Below are 19,807 nucleotides of genomic sequence, written 5' to 3'. Positions count from 1 at the left end.
TCCTGTCACAGCCCAAGCAGGAGGAAGTAAGGTCTGAATGGGAAGGAGAAGCCAGGGGAAGGGAAAGGAAGGAGTGGGCATGAGGGATTGGCGGGGGTAAGAGTGTCAGGATGTGGGGGCTCAGGGAGAGGGAAGCATCAATCAGGCATGACTAAAAGTCACACCTGGGTGCTTGAGGAAATGTTAGTGTCTACAGCCAAGGGAAGAAGCCAAGAGAAGGCGCGGATTTGAGGACCATCTCAAAAGACCGACAGAAGGACACACAGCAATCGTCAAGTATTAGATCAGTTGAGGTCCCAACAGAATCCACTCAGATGGCTTCAATGAAGATTACGGTGGCTCACACCTGTAATCCCAGCACTTTGGGACGCTGAGGTGGGCACATCACCTGAGGTCAGGAGTTCGAGACCAGCCTGGCCAATATGGTGAAACCCCACCTCTACTAAAAATACAAAAATTAGCCGGGCGTGGTGGTGGGTGCCTGTAATCCCAGCTACTTGGGAGGCTGAGGCAGGAGAATCGCTTGAACCCGGGAGGCAGAGGTTGCAGTGAGCTGAGATCACGCCACTACACTCCAGCCTGGGCGACAAAGCGAGACTCCATCTAAAAACAAATAAATAAATAAAAATTTTTAAAAAAAACAAAACAAAATAAAAGAGTCCTGAGTGAAGGGAGGATTTCCAGAGCTGTAGGCAGGTTGAAGGGAACCAGCCTGGGATCATGAGGCCCTCAGAGGTTAACCACAGTAGGAAGCTCTTCCTCTCAGATTCCCTTGGGCCCCAAGCTTGCAGGACAGCCCTTCCCGTCCACTCTCCCATCCCCAAACCAGTACACAACTGCTATTTGGCTTGTCACTATCACTGTTTCTCTTGCTACTATTATTTCTATCCTCACCATCACCCTTACCCATGCCAAGGGCTTTATACACATTCTCATTTAAACATTTTTACCTCAAGAGTTGGTGTTGGGCTGGGAGTGGTGGCTCATGCCTGTAATCCCAGCACTTTGGGAGGCCGAGGAAGGTGGATCACTTGAGGTCAGGAGTTCAAGACCAGCCTGGCCAACATGATGAAACGCCATCCCTACAAAAATACAAAAGTTAGCCAGGCGCTGTGGTGCATGCCTGTGGTCCCAGGTACTCCGGAGGCTGAGGCAGGAGAATCACTTGTCTGGGAGGCAGAGGTTGCAGTGAACCAAGATGGTGCCACTGCACTCCAACCTGGGTGACACAGTGAGATTCCATCTCAAAAAAAAAAAAAAAGAGTTGGTGTCATGCCAGACCCCCATTAACTCCAGTAGGGATGGCATCAGGTTCAAGAGGCTGAAGAAGAGACCCAAAGCCAACAGATGAAACATGGGGTTTATTGAGAGGAACTTATACAGGATGGTCAGGTGGCAGCAGGCTGGGCCAGAGAAGCACCAGCACCTACAGAAAGTAGGCAGTTTCTATAGTGTTTTCATTTAGTACCCTTCCCCTAACAACCTCCACCTGGCAACCTTCATTTAGCCCAAAACAAAGGGCCTTGATCCCCTGCACAGCCCATTCCACAGGATGACGCAGGCTCTCAGATGTTCCTCATAAATAAAATATAATGATGCCAGACGCAGTGGTTCACACCTGTAATCCCAGCACTTTGGGAGGCCGAGGTGGGCAGATCACTTGAGGTTAGGAGTTCAAGACCAGCCTGGCCAACATGGTGAAACCCTGTCTCTACGAAAAATACAAAAATTAGCCAGACGTGGCGGTGCACACCTATAGCCCCAGCAACTGAGGAGGCTGAGGCAGGACAATGGCTTGAACCCAGGAGGCAGAGGTTACAGCCTGGGTGACAGAGCAAGACTCTGTCTCAAAAAGAAAAAAAAAAAAGAAAAGATATAATGAATCTTGGAGAAATCGAAACTACTGGGGAAAGGGAGGGCCCACTGAGAACCATCCCACTAACCCGACCACCACTGGCTTTCGCAGGATACCATGAACCACACGGTCCAAACCTTCTTCTCTCCTGTCAACAGCGGCCAGCCCCCCAACTATGAGATGCTCAAGGAGGAGCATGAGGTGGCTGTGCTGGGGGCGCCCCACAACCCTGCTCCCCCGACATCCACCGTAATCCACATCCGCAGCGAGACCTCCGTGCCCGACCATGTCGTCTGGTCCCTATTCAACACCCTCTTCATGAACCCCTGCTGCCTGGGCTTCATAGCGTTTGCCTACTCCGTGAAGTCTAGGGACAGGAAGACGGTTGGCGACCTGACTGGGGCCCAGGCCTATGCCTCCACCGCCAAGTGCCTGAATATCTGGGCCCTGATTTTGGGCATCCTCATGACCATTCTGCTCATCGTCATCCCAGTATTGATCTTCCAAGCCTATTGATAGATCAGGAGACATCATGCAGGCCAGGAGCTCTGCCCATAACCTGTATCCCACATGCTCCACCTTCCATTCCTCACCCTGCCCCCGGAGCGGAGTCCTGTATCAGCCCTTTATCCTCACACACTTTTCTACAATGGCATTCAATAAAGTGCACGTGTTTCTGGTTAAAAAAAAAAAAAAGAAGATACAATGAATCTTTGGGTTGGCTGCACTGGGAACTCTGAACACACATTCAGGTACATCTGCCATACAGGGTCATTCTCGGGGTAGGCCTAAGATATTACTGTCAGGTGCATCTGCCACACACAGGTGCATCTACCATACGCCCCACCCCAGCACACCCTTGAATGGCTCTCATAGTCTCATCACATTCCCTGGGGCCAGGTATACAGAGGAGCACTGGCACCAGCGCAGCAGCAACACAAACCACCGCAACAAAAAGAGCAACGGATACGAAAGAAGGTTCTCCCAAGTTCTTGGGAGCTCATCTTGGATGTGCCACACAGCAGGCCCCTGGTGGAGGAGAGGGGCGGCTCTTTGTAGGCTCAACAGTCCATCTTGTCCTGAAGAGAAGCCACCATCTGTGCCTAGTTGGACCCTTGCTTGTGCTGTGAGCTCAGCCTCTAGGGCTGCTTGGAGCATGGTCAGAAGCGGCCAGCCAACTACAGCCGCCACAGCTCAGGAATCTGAGCCTTGCTCAGTCAGATCCACCCCCTGCAACTACCCTTCCAGACCTTTCAGCATTTTCAGGGCATCCCTGTACTCACACATCAGGCCCGATCCATCAAGCATAGCGACTCTCGGGCCCCATATAGACACGGACAGCTAACCTGGGACTTCTCCCCGCGGGTCTGCCCTTTCCCAATCTCATCATCTGGGGCTTCTCTCCCACCTCCTGCTGGGCCCACCAACTATCATGCTAGACCCCATTAATTCCAGTAGGTCAGGATGTTACTTTTGGGACTAGAAAAAAATTAAAAATTTAAAATCTTTTTTTTTTTTGGAGATAGAGTCTCGCTCTGTCACCCAGGCTGGAGTGCAGTGGTGCAATCTCGGCTCACCACAACCTCCGCTTCCCGGGTTCACACAATTGTCCTACCTCAGCCTCCCGAGCAGCTGGGATTACAGGCGCCCGCCACTACGCCTGGCTAATTTTTTGTATTTCTAGTAGAGACGGGGTTTCTCTATGTTGGTCAGGCTGGTCTTGAACTCTCGACCTCAGGTGATCCAACCACCTCGGCCTCCCAAAGTGCTGGGATTACAGGCATGAGCCACTGCGCCCAGACAAAAATTTAAAATCTATTAAAAATTTAAAAAAAAAAACTTCCGGTAGGGGTAGTACCATGTCTGAAAGGCCAAAGAAGAGATCCAGCAAATGAGACATAGATTTTTGTTGTTGTTGTTCTTTTTCTTTTCATTTTTCACTAGAGATGGGCCTCGCTATATTGCCCAGGCTACTTTCAATCTCCTGGGCTCAAGGGATCCTCCTGCCCCAGCCTCCCAGCGTGCTGGGATTATAAGCAGGAGCCACTGCACATGTTTATTGAAGGGCACTTACATACAGAGTGGTCCGATGGAGGTGAACTGGACAGGAGAATTGCCACTGCTTGTAAAAATGCATGCAGTTTATAGCATTTTCACTTAACACCCTCCCCCTAACAACCACCACCTGGCAACCTTCACTTAAACCAACACAAAGGGCCTTGATTCCCTCTACAGCCTTCTGTGGGCAGGACAAGAGTTCAGATGTTCCTTATAGATAAGGAATGAATCTCTGAGTTGGCATATTTGGCACTGAGAACACACATTCAGGTGCATCTGCCATACAGGCTGACTCTCAGGGAATGGTTAGGTTATTGCTGTCAGGCGTGTCTCCCATACACAGATGTGTCTACCATATAGTTGGTCCTATCTTTTTTTTTTTTTTTTGAGACAGGATCTTGCTCTTTCACCCAGGCTGGAGTGCAGTGGCGTGATCATAGCTCACTGCAGCCTTGAATTCCTGGGCTCAGGCGATCTTCCCATATCAGCATCCTAAGTAGCTAGGACCACAGGTGTGTGCCACCACACCTGGATAATTTTTTATTTTTTTTGTAGAGAAAGGGGGTCTCGCCATGTTGCTGAGGCTGATCTCAAACCTTGGCCTCAAGTGATCCATCCACCTCAACCTCCCAAAGTGCTGGGATTACAGGCAAGAGCCACTGCTTCTGACGAAGAGCTGTTCCTGTCAATATTACAACTTTACAAATAAAGAAATCGAAATTGGACTGGGCACAGTGGCTCATGCCTGTAATCCCAAGACTTTGGGAGGCCGAGGCGGGCAGATCATGAAGTCAGGAATTCGAGGCCGCCTGGCCAATATAGTGAAACCCTGTCTCTACTAAAAATACAAAAATTAGCTGGGCATGGTGGCGCACACCTGTAGTCTCATCTGCTCAGGAGGCTGAGGCAACAGAATCACTTGAACCCTGGAGGTGGAGGTTGCAGTGAGCCGAGATGGTGCCACTGCACTCCAGCATGGGTAACAGAATGAGACTCCGTCTCAAAAAACAAAAAAGAAAAAAAAAAAACTCTAGTGGGACTCATATCTGGAAAATCCCTCTCCCACTCTCTCATTGCCCACAGGATTGGCTGCTAGAGTCGTAATTTCTCATGTTAGCCTGGAGTGAAATTGGATTGCCCTAGTTGTGGACCTTGCACCCAGCAGCCTCTTTCAGAACCTCCTCCCCAGTGTTCACGTGGTTAGGGACTCTTCTCCTCAGCAGTTGCTTTAAGGAAAGACAGGCTGCTGTCTGGTGACTCATCTGGGGCCTCAGGAGACTGCGTGGATGGCAAGCTGCCCTCTGCTCCCTCGCTCCTCTCCCCTCGCCCTCCTCTGTGGAAGTCCTGCCAGGAAGCCCATGGTCCAGCTCACGTCTCCGCTCAGGTGCCTCTGGCATATGTTACCTAACCAGGGCTAAGACTGGTTTTATCCTACTTCAGACAGTCCAAACAACTCTGAACCCCATTTTCCAGCAGCTGAGTGGCCCTAGGACCCAGGGCCTGTAGGCCTTTGCCTGTCCACACGCCCACGCTGACCACCGCCCTATAGGTCAGAAGCAACCACTCTCACCCCCCTCACCCCCCGCCCCCCCACCCCCGCCTCTCAGTAGGTCTCTTCTCTCAGCCCCAGTGGCCTGCTCCACTCAGGAATCCAAGCCTGTGGAGGATTGAGCCAGGCCTCCCCGGCTCACGCCTGCAGCCCCGTGATGCTGCCTGATGACTCACCCTCATGCCCATGACTTCCTCCCACGCTTTATTTCAGGAAATGACTTTCAAGAATGGTCTCGATTTTTTTTTTTTAAACAACAGAAAAATACTTTTCACCTACAGGGAACAAGCGACAATCCCCAATGCTATTAACTGCCCCCACCCCTCCAAAAGAGGCTTTATAAAACCAGGCTAACAAGGACAAGGAAGGGGCAAATAGGGCTGTCCTGGTGAAAGTGGAAGACTGTTAACCATTTTGCTTCAAATAGGATAGGAAAGGAACAAGGGCAGTCAAGAAGTATGTAAACCTGAGAGAAATCGCATGTTAAGAAAAGCTCATCCAGCTACTTTAAGCACCATCAAGTCTCTATGCCCAGACAAATTGTCCTTGGGTGTGGGTTGCAAATTTTTTAGTAGTATGTAAATCTTAGAAGAACTCTAATTAAAAATTGCCAGCCCGGCGCCGTTGCTCACGCCTGTAATCCCAGCACTTTGGGAGGCCGAGGTGGGTGGATGACCTGAGGTAGGGAGTTCAAGACCAGCCTGACCAACATGGTGAAACCCTGTCTCTACTAAAAATACAAAACTTAGCCGGGCATGGTGAGGCACGTCTGTAATCCCAGCTACTCAGGAGGCTGAGGCAGGAGAATCGCTTGAACCCGCAAGACGGAGGTTGCGATGAGCCGATCGTGCCACTGCACTCCATCTAAAAAAGAAAAAATACCAAAGAGGCCGGGCGCAGTGGCTCACGCCTGTAATCCCAGCACTTTGGGAGGCTGAGGCGGGTAGACTGCTTGAGGCAAGGAGTTCGAGACCAGCTTGGACAACATGGCAAGACCCCACCTTTACAAAAACACAAGAATTAGCTGAGTGTAGTAGTGGACGCTTGTAATCCCAGTTACTGGGGAGGCTGAGACAGGAGAATCACTTGAACTAGGAGGCAGAGGTTGTAGTGAGCCAAGATCAAGCCACTGCACTCTAGCCTAGGCAACAGAGTGAGACTCTATCTCAAAAATCAATAAAAGATAAAAACACGAAATAAATAATTTATGAATCTACATTTAAATTAAAATTCATTTAGCATTCACTTCTCATAAAGTCAGTCTATGAAAAAAATTCCATTTTGATGAACACGAAAATTTGAAATAATATAGGCATAATCATTGCAATCTTTTATCAAGCTCAGCATTTAATTTACTTCCATCTATTGTTTTAGTTGCAAAAGATAAACAAATATTTAAAAACAGCTTGCCTTATCATCTGTCTCATCTTTAAACTGATTCAATTTGGAAAAGGAATACCAGAACATTTTTTAACTTTGAAAGTGAATTATTAAGACTATTGAAGCTGGATGCCATGGCTTATGCCTATAATCCCAACACTTTGGGAGGCCAAGGCAAGAGAATCACTTGAGTCCAGAAGTTTGAGATCAGCCTGGGCAACGTAGTGAGACTTTGTCTGTGCAAAAAGTTTATAAATTAGCTGGATGTGGTACTTGGGAGGGTGAGGTACTTGACCTCACTTAAGTCTGGGAGGTCAAGGCTGCAGTGAGCCTAGATCGTGCCACTGCATTCCAACCTGGGTGACCAAGGAAGACCTTGTCTCAAAAAAAAAAAAAAGACTATTGAATTTCCTGTCCTAAATAAAAAGCTGGACACAAAATACCCAAAACTTTTCATAAGCGGTAGAGCCTCAGGGCGGGTGCATCGCTCGTGAATGCACAACTGAGGCATGACAAGAATACGAACCAAAAATCCTGAGCCTTGTGCAGCAGTTGTCTTCTTGGGAACATCGTTGCAGGAACAGATAGAAAAGACCAGGGCAGACCCATAACCTTCCTAATCAGTGGCACAGCTCGGTAATTTTTGGTGATAGAAGTCAGAATGGTAACAAGAGGCGATGCTTGTGACTTGGAAGGGACACGAGGAAACTTTCCAGAGTGCTGGACACTGTCTATATCTTGATATGGGTAGTGATTATATGGAGTATATATGTGGGAAAATTCATGAGCTATACACTTAAGAATTGTGCATTCTGCTGTAGATTAATTATACTTGAATGTCCTATTAGCTGAAAGAGTCAGTGAAAGAGAGAGGGACAGAGAGAGAGGCAGGGAGGAAACAAGGAAGGGCCCAGAAAGTTTCAATCCAAGATTTGCTCAAAAGACTGCCAGCAAAAGTTATGTGCCAGCATTATTATTATTTAGTACCTAGCACAGCTACATATTGTGTTTTTAATTGTAGGTTTTTACATTTTTTATTTTCATTTTTGTTTTATTTGTTTTTTTCTTGAGACGGAGTCTCTTCAGCCTCCCAGGTTCAAGTGATTCTCCTGCCTCAGCCTCCCAAGTAGCTGGGATTACAGGTGTCTGCCACCATGCCTGGCTAATTTTTGTATTTTGTTTTTAGTAGAGAGGGATTTCACCATGTTGGCAGGCTGGTGTCGAACTCCTGACCTCAAGTGATCCACCCACCTTGGCGTCCCCAAGTACTGGGATTATAGGCATGAATCACCAGGTAAAGAAAAAAAATTTTTTTTTAATGGAGACTGGGTGCAGTGGCTCACTCCTATAATCCCAGCACTTTGGGAGACTCAGGCAGGAGGATCAGTTGAGTCCAAGAGTTCGAGATCAGCCTGGCCAATATAGTAAGACCCCCATCTCTAGTTTTAAAAAATAAAAATAATAAAATAATAAAAATAATAGAGATAAGGACTCCCTACATTGCTCAGGCTGGTCCTGAACTCCTGGGCTCAAGTGATCCTCTCACCTCAGCCTCCCAAAGTGTTGGGATTATAGGCATGGGCCACCATACCCAGGTTGTTTTTAATTATAGTTAAAAATTTTTTTTTAATGAAATCCAAGTATATTTAAATATAAAATTCAAATCAAATATATATAAAAGATGAAATTCAAATCACCAGTGACCTCACATTCACCCCTGGCAGTCTTCAAGAAATCATGGAAAACTGAAGAAGTGGTAGGTGACCAGGGATGAACAAATGGCCTGAATGTCAAACCAGTGGAAAAGTCAAGCACAGCATGCCTGGTCCCAGAGCACACAGGCTTGAAGAGTAGGTACCAGGCTAGGTTCACATCCTAAGTCTACCAGTTACCTGAGGTCCTGCAACTAGCGCCTTGTCAAATTCACAGCCCCAGTTGCCTCGTCTGTAAAACGGGTACAAGGCCATCTGCCTCAGAGTTGGAGGCGGATTGAGAAGATAGCTAAAATGTCCAGTACAGTTAGCCAGCCCTCAGCCAAATGTTAGGTTTCTTTTCTGCTCTATTCCATAATGCTATACAATATGCTGGATTTAGAGAGGATATGCCTGCCTTCAGGAAGGCATGCCTTCTGACTGTTTTCCAGAGGCAGAGATTAATTTTCGTCTCACCATCCACAACCACACCTGGCCCTCCTTGCTTGAATGAGACATTCCAGATGTCAATGATACCGTACACAGGCCCCTGATAGTAACATTCCACACAACTGGAGGTGCCAGCCATCCTTGCCTTGTAGAGAAAATGATCAGAATGTGAGTGGAGCAAGCCAGTTACCCTACTTCCTGTTTCCACCACTGTAGGAGCGGAACATAAATGTGTCAAAGAATGGAAGGAGCTGCTCTTGCCTTGCTGGGTTTCTCCTTCCTTCTCTTTTCTGTCGCTCCCAGCCCAGTTCAGGAAGCAGGAGAAAAATAACCAAAGGCAAGAAGACAGAAAGCATCTATTTCCCCATACTTTGACCACAAGAGTGAAAACAAATGTCTCATTGCTATTTACATGTCAGGTTGGTGATGTCCTGGCGGGGTGATGTGTACACTTTGGAGACAGGTGTGGCCGTCACACCAGGGTGTTAGTCTCAGTGTTCTTCAGCAGAAGCTCCCCAACTTGATCTATCAGAAGCATTTACTCATAGGGACTAGAATTTAGGTCTCAGGGCCCAGCGTCCCCCTTCAGATCATGACCTCAAAGAAATGGTTTTGAGCTGCAAGGAAAACAAGCCAGGCTACCAAGACTTGTCTGTGAGTCTTCAGGTGCCAGGAAGCCTTGCCTCTCAGGTACTGCTGATCTCTAATAACCTGGACTTTCGTCTTCTAGTTTCAGAGGTCTAAACCACTCATGCCCTGAAAATATCTCAATTCCAAAGCATTCCTCTTTGCCTGGGTAAACCGGGGTATGAATGGCTACCTTCTGCTTTGATAAATTCTGTTCAACTAGGAATTTGAAGACACCAGAAACTTGGGAAAGACTTGCTGAGAAGTCACCACCCCATCACCTTTTCCTGATCTTAAGGGTCAGCCCAGGGCTAAGCTGAAATGTAAAGCACTGACTGGTCTTCTGTTCTGGCACTGGGGCTGCATTCACCTTTTATTTCACGCTCACAGAGTAGGGAATGCTTTTGTGAACCGGCCTGGAAAAAGTTTTACAGAATCCACACTCTAGATGTTCTCTGCCTGTCCTGTTTGCCTGTTATGTTTCAAGAATGTGACCCAACAGCCTCCACACCCAGATGACTCAGCCCTAGCTTTCATGAGTGTTTTTCAGGCCTTTCTGGGGCAGGGCCTCTTCAGTCATGTCGGCCAGGTGCTCCCCAGGCCAGCACTGCCCTGCCCCTGCGTGAGCCAGGTTGGGAGTTTGGAAACTGCTCCCCATAGGAGGCCAGAGAGGAACGTGGATCTTTGTCTGTTTCATTCCTCAGCAGCTCCCTCTTGACCCCAGGAGGAAAACAAGAAGGCACAACCCAGAGGTATAAGTCAGAGGTTAGGAAAAACGTACGTGGTGGGATTGGTTTTAGAGCTGGCCACCTGGCTTCCTGTTGCTTTGAGAAAAAGACAGTTGATATCAACTAGGGGTTGTGTGAAGAAGCCTGTCTTTTAGCTAATTGGCCTTTGATGTGTGGGACATTCAAGTTGCTCGAAAAACAAAGCCAAAAAATAAAAAATTGTTAAGCTCCTGGGGATAAAATGGAAGAAATAAATAGTACTTAGCAATGCAGAGATTCTCAGAGACTGGCTAAACAAGAGATGGAGGAGAAAAAGAGATTCCTGTGCTCTAGAGCCATGACCAAACTGGATAAACAGCCTCAGAAGAGACATTAATGAATTATCTTTAAACATGTGCTCCTCTTTGAAAAGGAATTGCTTAGGGAAGGTGTATGTCTTAATTACTACTCTTACTAAATGGGAAAACTTTAACCGATTCTTGCTCTTTGGTAAAGATGATTAGATGTTAAAAGTTCAGGCCTCCAAATACATTCCATTTATTAGTGATGCAATAATGCAAATACATTCCATTTATTAGTGAGCTGTAACAAAAGCAGACTTAAACAATGATTACTTTTATGAAAAGAGATGAAATGCAAGTGCAAGTCACACATTCACCAATGATACTTCGGTTTGCTGCACGTTATCTGTGAATCATCTAACATGAAACAGCTGTAAGCCCTCTCTGCTCTAAGGACATAATGAGTTCTGCCAGGAACTGCAACCCAGCTTGTGGTCTAGTTGCTGACAGAATTTGCATAATACGTGCTGTTGCCAACCAGGCCTATCCTGCAGGGTGGCTATTGATGCCCTCCTGCAGGCCCTGGAGTGGACATATTTTGGGCAGGCTCTGGCCCCAGCAGGAAGCACAGGCCTCCTGGCTGCTAGTGCCAAAGTGTTGCCTGATTCCTGGCCACACTCATAGGTTTGTTTGCTTTGTTGGAGGAGGGCCTTTTAATTTGATATAATTTCAATCTTGCAGAAAAATTACAAGAACAATAGAAGGAATTCCTACAATCCTTTATCCACAGTCACTGATGGTTTGCATTTTTGTCTTATCATTCTCTATCCATAAATATGTATATATATATACACTATATATTTATATATATTTATTATATATGTTTGTTTATATATATATATATATATATATATATATATATATATCTCACTCACTGAACCATTTAAGACTAAATTGTTGGTTGGGCGCAGTGGCTCATGGCTGTAATTCCAGCACTTTGGGAGGCCAAGGCAGGAGGATTGCTTGAGGTCATGAGTTCGAGACCAGCCTGGGCAACATAGGGAGACCCGTCTCCACCAAAAATAAAAAAGTTAGCTGGATGTGGTGGCATGTGCCTGTGGTCCCAGCTATTCAGGAGGCTGAGGTGGGAGGATCACTTAAGCCCAGGAGGTTGAGGTTGCATTGCAGAGTGAGCCATGATCATGCCACTGTACGCCAGCCTGGGCAACGGAGCCAGACCTGTCTCAAAAAAAAGAAAGAGTAACTTGAAAATTTCAGTGTGCTTTTTTTTTTTTTTTTGAGATGGAGTCTCACTCTGTTGCCCAGGCGGGAGTACAGTGGTGCAATCTCGGCTCACTGCAACCTCTGCTTCCCGGGTTCGAGTGACTCTCCCACCTCAGCCTCCCGAGCAGCTGGGATTACAGGCACTTGCCACCATGCCCGGCTAATTTTTTGTATTTTTAGTTGAGACAGGGTTTCACCGTGTTAGCCAGGATGGTCTCGATCACCTGACCTCGTGATCCGCCCTCCTCAGCCTCCCAAAGTGCTGGGACAAAAAAGACAAAAAAGCAAACCATCAATGACTCTGGATAGAGGATTATAGGAATTCCTTCTACTGTTTTGTAGAGACCCTGTCTCTAAAAAAAAAAAAAAAGGGAAGGGGGTGCTGGGACAGGGTCTCACTCTGTTGCCCAGGCTGGAGTGTAGTAACACAGTCCTAGCTCACTGTAACCTCAAACTCCTGGGCTCAAGTGATCCTCCTGCCTCTGCCTCCCAAGTAGCTGGAACTATAGGCACTTACCACCGTGCCTGGTAAAGTTTTACATTTTTTTTCCAGAGATGGGGTCTCATTATGTTGCCCAAACTGGTCTCAAACTCCTGGCCTTAAACAATCCTCCCACTTTGGCCTTCGGTGTGTATTTTCCAAGAATAAAGACACTCTCTTATATTCCCTTACATTTTCTTACAGGGTACAGTTAACATAATCAGGAAATTAAGCATTAATACAGTACCACTATCTGTCTCATCCATTGCCCTAACAAAGCTCTTACTTTTTTTTCCTGTGTCCAGGATCACACAATAGCATTTTGTTGCCAGGTCTATTTATTTTCCTTCTCCAAGCATCTTAGTGGAAGGCACATGATATTGGATATTGGATATTGGTTTATGCCAATATAGTGATGTAAGGTTTGATGACTTGATTAAAGTGGTGTCTGCCACTGTGGAGTTATTATTTTTCCTTTGTAACAAATCAGTAATTTGTGGCAGCATACTTTGCAACTGTATAATTATCCTATTTCTTATCAAACATGTACTCTCCAGTTTAGCATTCATTGATGATTTTCTCTCTTTATCATTCCTCCTATATTTATTAGTTGGCATTCTACTGTAATGAAGAGATTTCCGCCAGGCATAGTGGCTCACACCTGTAATTCTAGCACCTTGAGAGGCCAAGGCAGGAGGATCACTTGAGCTCAGGATGTTGAGACCAGCCTAGGCAACATAGTGAGACCCTATCTCTACAAATAATTTAAAACAAAAATTAGCCAAGCATGGTGGTACATACCAGTAGTCCCAGCTACTCGGGAGGCTAAGGTGGGAAGAATGCTTGAGCCCAGGAGACCAATGCTGCAGTGAGCTATGGTTGCACCACTGCACTCCAACCTGGGCAACAGAATGAGACCCTGTCTCAAAAAAAAAAAAAAAAAAGAGGCCGGGCGCGGTGGCTCACGCCTGTAATCCCAGCACTTTGGGAGGCCGAGGCGGGCGGATCACAAGGTCAGGAGATCGAGACCATGGTGAAACCCCGTCTCTACTAAAAATAGAAAAAATTAGCTGGGCGCAGTGGCGGGCGCCTGTAGTCCCAGCTACTCGGGAGGCTGAGGCAGGAGAATGGCGTGAACCCGGGAGTCGGAGCTTGCAGTGAGCCGAGATTGCGCCACTGCACTCCAGCCTGGGCGACAGAGCGAGACTCCGTCTCAAAAAAAAAAAAAAAAAAAAAGAAAAGAAAAAAAGAGAGATTTCCCCTCACTTCCATTTTTAAAAAATGCATTCATTTATTTATATCTATATGGATTCTTATTTTCTTCAATGGGATAAGGCCCATTACAAATAATATTTATCCCATTACCAATTGTTTCAGATTTGGCTAGTAGGAGCCTCTCCAAACTGGCTTCTGAGTCCTTACAACATCCCATTTTTCTTGGAGCACTTCCTTACATTTTGGCACAAGATGTTTCAGGCTAATCCTCTCCAGCTTTTCCTGCTCCAGCTTTGGAATAAACCATTTCTCAAAGATCCCTGGTTCCTTTAGTGAAGCATGGTATTTTAGAAACCAAGACCTGGCTGCTTAACACGCTCATTCCTATTGGTGTGTCATTGCTTGTAGGCCCTGGCAGCAGACAGGATTAGGCAATAGATTATACACACACATATATACACACAGAAATAGCTACAGAGACATAGATGTATATTAGAAAACATGAATTCCTACTGACTAACTCCAGTTCCAATGCAATAAACTTTCCATATTGGTAACTTCTTTCCCCAACAATGAAAAATCTGGTTCACCTAAGCCTTAAGAATACACAGAATGTAGTTTCAGAATTGCTAGTCCATAGCTCTGCTAAAAGTAAACCTAACCAGAATTCAATTTGCTAACTTTTTTTTTTTTTTTTTTTTTGAGACGAAGTCTCGCTCTTGTCGCCCAGGCTGGAGTGCAATGGTGGGATCTCGGTTCACCGCAACCTCTGCCTCCTGAGTTCAAGCAATTCTCCTGCCTCAGCCTCCCGAGTAGCTGGGATTACAGGCGCCTGCCACCACGCCCGGCTAATTTTTTGTATTTTTAGTACAGATGGGGTTTCACCATGTTGGCTAGGCTGGTCTCAAACTCCTGACCTCAGGTGATCTGCCTGCCTTGGCCTCCCAAAGTGCTGGGACTACAGGCCTGAGCCATCGTGCCTGGCCTGCTCACTTTTTTTTTTTTTTTTTTGAGACGGAGTCTCGCTCTGTCGCCCAGGCTGAAGTGCAGTGGCCGGATCTCAGCTCACTGCAAGCTCCGCCTCCCGGGTTTACGCCATTCTCCTGCCTCAGCCTCCCGAGTAGCTGGGACTACAGGCCCCCACCACCTCGCCCGGCTAGCTTTTTGTAATTTTTAGTAGAGACGGGGTTTCACCGTGCTAACCAGGATGGTCTCGATCTCCTGACCTCGTGATCCGCCCGTCTCGGCCTCCCAAAGTGCTGGGATTACAGGCTTGAGCCACCGTGTCCGGCCACCTGCTCACATTTTTAAAGGTAAAATTATATATATAGAAATGCACAAGTCCTAAGTATACAATTCAACAATGTTTTATAAATAGATACACCCTTGTGACTTATACTTTTTTTTTCTTTTTTGAGACAAGGTCTCATTCTGTGCCCAGGCTGGAGTGTAGTGGTTGACCGTGGCTCACTGCGGTCACCACCTTCTAGGCTCAAGTGATCCTCTCACCTCAGCCTCCTGAGTAGCGAGGACTACAGGAGCACACCACCACACCCAGCTAGTTTTGTATTTTTTTTTTTTTTTTGTATTTTTTGTAAAGATGGGGTTTTACCACGTTGCCCAGACTGGTTTCAAACTCCTAGGCTTAAGCAGTATGACTGCCTTGGCCTCCCAAAGTACTGGGACTACAGACATGAGCCATCATACCTGGCCCATACTTCTTTCCTTTCTTCTGAGTCTGCTTCTTCTTCTCTTTCTTTTTCTGCTTCTTCTGTTGCTTCTTCCTTCTTCCTTTTCTTTCTTTTTTTTTTTTTAGTAGAGATGGGTTCATGCTATGTTGCCCAGGCTGGTCTCGAACTTCTAAACTCAAGCAATCCTTCCTGCCTCAGCTTCCCAAAGTGCTGGGGTGACAGGCAGTAGCCACTATGCTCTGCCTACATCTTGCTTCTTCTTTTCCAATTTCATGATGGTTAGTCTTCTCTTCCAGTGACAGAGGAGACAGGAGCCTGAGACAGCAGCTGGTGAGGGTTCCTCACAAGGGTTCCTTGTGAGCATGACTGAGATAGACAGGAACCATGTGTCTTGTGGGTGATTACTAAATGTGAAACCACTCAGCCCACCCAGAAGATGTGGCATGTGGCCAGAGTTGGGAGGACAGAGAGAAGGTAGGTGGGCTCCTACGCACCCTGAAATGCTTACGAATGACTCCCAGCAGTGCAAAGGCAGGACCTCTATGGTGCAGGGTAGAAACTAAAGTTCCTTAGAACCAGGAAGTTAGGCCCAGATTAATATTTAGATAACAGTGGGGTTGTAATACCTTATTTTCCAGGCTCCCTAATGAAAAGAGTCAGTGTGGTTCAATCATGAGAGCTTCTGAAGAGGCTCTTTGACACGAAGGCACTTAGCTCTGCTCCTCATGTTGGCCCTTGACTATGTTAACAGTTTAATAAGCAGTTGCTTGTTCTGTCTGTGGCTTTGGTGTGCTTGAATTCCTCCCAACAAGGCTAAAAGCTCCTCAAGGGAGGTGACAGTGTCATGCATTTTTCTGTTTTCCTATCTTGTCAGGTGACCAGGAAATGTCTAGTGGATACTTCTGAATTGAATTGAGTCTTCTTAGTCACCTTGACAAGTTCTTGTTTCTATTGTATCTGACTTCCTAGTGAGTAGGCACTCACACTGGCTGAATACATCATAAACCAATTCCACTAAATGGTGGCTAATCAAATTGTTAGCCATTTCAGGAATCTGTGTTTTAGGAGATGACAATAATGAATGGGCAATGCTTAGTAATCCAGGTAGAATTGACCCCAAAGTGGAATTACAGGCAATAGGGAGCTGGGGGGAGAAGGACTTTGAAGAGCAGGGGCTCCTTGCTGCCTCACCAGTCATGCCACATCCCCTGTGTCACTCTTCCCTGAGGTCGTCAGAATGTTGGGCCATAAAGGGATCATTATCGTTTTCTGATGGACCTCCTTTGCTCTCCTGACTCTTCTCTTTCCTATTCAATTTTAGTTTACTTCCTCTAGTCCAACAGCAAATTGGCTGTAGCACCTTCTTCTAAAGAGCGCTGTAGACTCCAGCATCTCTTGCCAGGATCTCCTAGTGCAAACCCTGTAAGCGTTCTGCTTTCATCCCCTCTAGCAAGACTGTGCAGACACTAGCAGACAGGCAACCAGGGCCTCTGTAGGGCTGGGTCCCCTCCACCACAGGCCAGATTCATTCTGGAATTTGGTTCCAACTCTGTAGATCCTAGATTTGCTCAGGTGCTCAGTGGTGCCAGTTCTGCCTCTGCCTGCCTTCCTCTGCTGCCCTGACCCTGGTATAGCCCTCACTGACTCTTACCTAGATTATTTTAACACCTACTTCCTAATGAGTCTACCTGCTGCTGGCTGTGGTAAGATGTAAAACTATTCGGCCATGAACCCAAATTTACGATTAGCCTCCTACTGGGGCCACCACTGGCCCACTACTCCTTGAGAGGTATGTGCAGGTGACAAGTCTACGGAAACAGACCACTTAGAACTTCATCCAAACAAGCTAGACTGGGCCACAGCTGAACTTGTTGGGGGGTCTTGTTTGGATCCAAGGCTAATGGTTGTCTCGCAATCTTGGCTTCAATTAGAATCATCTGGGGAAATTTACAAACTACCAACGTTTCATGACGAAATGTTGCTGTGTTAAAACAAATCTTTTAAAAAACAAAATAAATAGGCTGGGTGTGGTGGCTCACGCCTGTAATCCCAGCACTTTGAGAGGCCGAGGCAGGCAGATTACTTGAGGTCAGGAGTTCGAGACCAGCTGGCCAACATGGTGAAACTCCATCTCTACTAAAAATACAAAACAAATTAGCATGACATGGTGGTGGGCACCTGTAATCCCAGCTACTCTGGAGGCTGAGGCACGAGAATCACTTGAACCCAGGAGGCGGAGGTTGCAGTGAGCTGAGATCATGCCATTGCCCTCCAGCCTGGGTGACAGAGTGAGACTCCATCTCAAAACAATAAAATTTAAAAAAATAAATAAATAATAAATACCAATGACCAGCTCCTACTCCCCAAGTTTTGACTTAATTAGATTAGACTGGGATGAGGTCTAAGCATGCTTATTCTTTTTTTTTTTTTTTTTTGAGACAATCTCACTCTGTCGCCCAAGATGGAGTGCAGTGGCTCAATCTCGGCTCACTGCAACCTCTGCCTCCTGGTTTCAAGCAATTCTCCTGCCTCTGCCTCCTGAGTAGCTGGGACTACAGGCACATGCCACCATGCCCAGCTAATTTTTGTATTTTTAGTAGAGACAGGATTTCACTATGTTGGCCTCGCTGGTCTCAAACTCCTGACTTCGTGATCTGCCCTCTCGGCCTCCCAAAGTGCTGGGATTACAGGTGTGAGCCACCACGCCTGGCCTATTCTTTCCTTTGAAATGAACTTTCATAAAAGCACAAAAGCACTTAAGTCCAAAAAAAAAAAAACAGTTACAAGTTCATTATCAGTATGTTTTACATATGATTACAAATTTCCATTACAGTTTTAATTGCTGCAAAATGTCCAATGTAGCAAGCACCTGCCATTTGTTGAAGGTTTGTTTCCAATTTTTAGCAATTATAAAAGAAATCATAATGAGAGCAACTGTCACATACATTTTCTTTAAAAAATACTTCCTTAGGAAAAATTCTCTGAAGTTTTATTGCTGAACAAAATGGTATGAAAACATTTTTGGCTGGGCAAGGGGCTCATGCCTATAATCCCAGCACTTTGGGAGGTTGAGGTGGAAGGATCGCTTGAGGCCGGGAGTCCAAGACCAGCCTGGCCCAATGTGGTGAACCTCATCCCTACAAAAAAAAAAAAAAAAATTAGCAGGGCATCATGGCGTGTGACTGCAGTCCCAGATACTCAGGAGGCTGAGTTGGGAGGGTCGCTTGACCCTGGGAGGTCAAGGCTGCAGTGAGCCATGATCAGCCCAAGTGACAGAGCTAGACCCTATCTCAAAAAAAAAAAAAAAAAATTAAAAAACATTTTAGACTTTGGTATTGTCAAATTGCTTTTCAAAGGGTTCTTAGCCAATTTACACTCATTCCAGGATAAAAGAAATGTTCTATTTATCTAGCATTGGATATTATTTGCTAAAATAACAAAACATTTATTCTATACTTCAGCGTATATGTCTATACACTAAGCAGCATAAATGACATCTCAGTTAACAATGAACTGCATATATGATGGTTGTCTCATAAGATTATAATGGAGCTGAAAAATTCCTATTGCCTAGTGTCATCATAGTTATTGTAATGTAGTAGCACGGCACATTACCTTTTCTATGTTTAGATGTGTTTAGATACACAAATACCATTGTGTTAGGATTGCCTACAGTGTTCAGTACAGTAACATGCCATATAGGTTTATAGCTTAGGAGCAAGAATAGGCTTTATAGTATATCCTAGCTGTGTAGTAGGCTATATCATCTAAGTTTGTGTAAATAAACTCTGTGATGTTCATCTAATGACAAAATCATCTAACAATGCGTTTCTCAAAACACATCCCTGTCTCTTATAAGTGATGCATGACTATACGTGAGGCTTACGTATTCTTTAAAAGCTCCCCAGGCAATTCTAAGGAGGAGTCCGGGTAGAAAACAACAGTGGTCTTCACTGGAAGTCAGCCAAATTATTGTACCCTCTTTTCCTCAGCTGCTGGAGACCTTTTGCTCTGATAGCAAAAGGCCCAGGAAAAGAACCACAAGGAAGGCTGGGCAAGGTGGCATACGCCTGTAATCCCAACATTTTGGGAGGCTGAGGAAGGAGGATCATTTGCATCCAGGAGTCTGAGGTCTCACTATGTTGCCTAGTGACATCATAGCTATTGTAATATAGTAGCACAACACGTTACCACGTACCACTTCACCTGGCTAATTTTTTACTTTTTGTAGAGATAGGGTCTCACTGTGTGCTCGTAGTGCCAGCTACTCAGGAGACTGAGGTGGGAGGATCTCTTGAGCCCAGGAGGTCGAGGCGGCAGTGGGCCGTGATTGCACCACTGTACTCAGTCTGTGAGTATCTCAAAAAAAAAAGAAAAAAGAAAACAAAAACAAGGAAATGGGCACTAAGGGAAAGATGAGGTTTCTTTTTTTTTTTTTTTTGAGATGGAGTCTTGCTCTGTCACCTAGGCTGGAATGCAGTGGCAGGATCTCGACTCACTGCAAGCTCCGCCTCCTG

The 19,807-nt window shown here is 46.0% G+C and overlaps 1 protein-coding gene across 1 annotated transcript; it reads left to right on the top strand.

Annotated features, from left to right (window-relative positions):
* Nucleotides 1-1,893: 1,893 nt before the first annotated feature.
* On the top strand, nt 1,894-2,536 carry LOC112628719 (interferon-induced transmembrane protein 3). The gene has a single exon (XM_025391895.1). It carries the CDS (start codon nt 1,973-1,975, stop codon nt 2,369-2,371), a length of 399 nt encoding a protein of 132 aa, XP_025247680.1. The 5' UTR covers nt 1,894-1,972; the 3' UTR covers nt 2,372-2,536.
* The last annotated feature ends 17,271 nt before the right edge of the window (nt 2,537-19,807 follow it).

Source organism: Theropithecus gelada, chromosome 7b, assembly GCF_003255815.1.
Source record: "Theropithecus gelada isolate Dixy chromosome 7b, Tgel_1.0, whole genome shotgun sequence".
Taxonomy (NCBI): Eukaryota; Metazoa; Chordata; class Mammalia; order Primates; family Cercopithecidae; genus Theropithecus; species Theropithecus gelada.
Note: the sequence above shows the minus strand (reverse complement) of the source record. Positions and strands in the feature narration are given on the sequence as shown.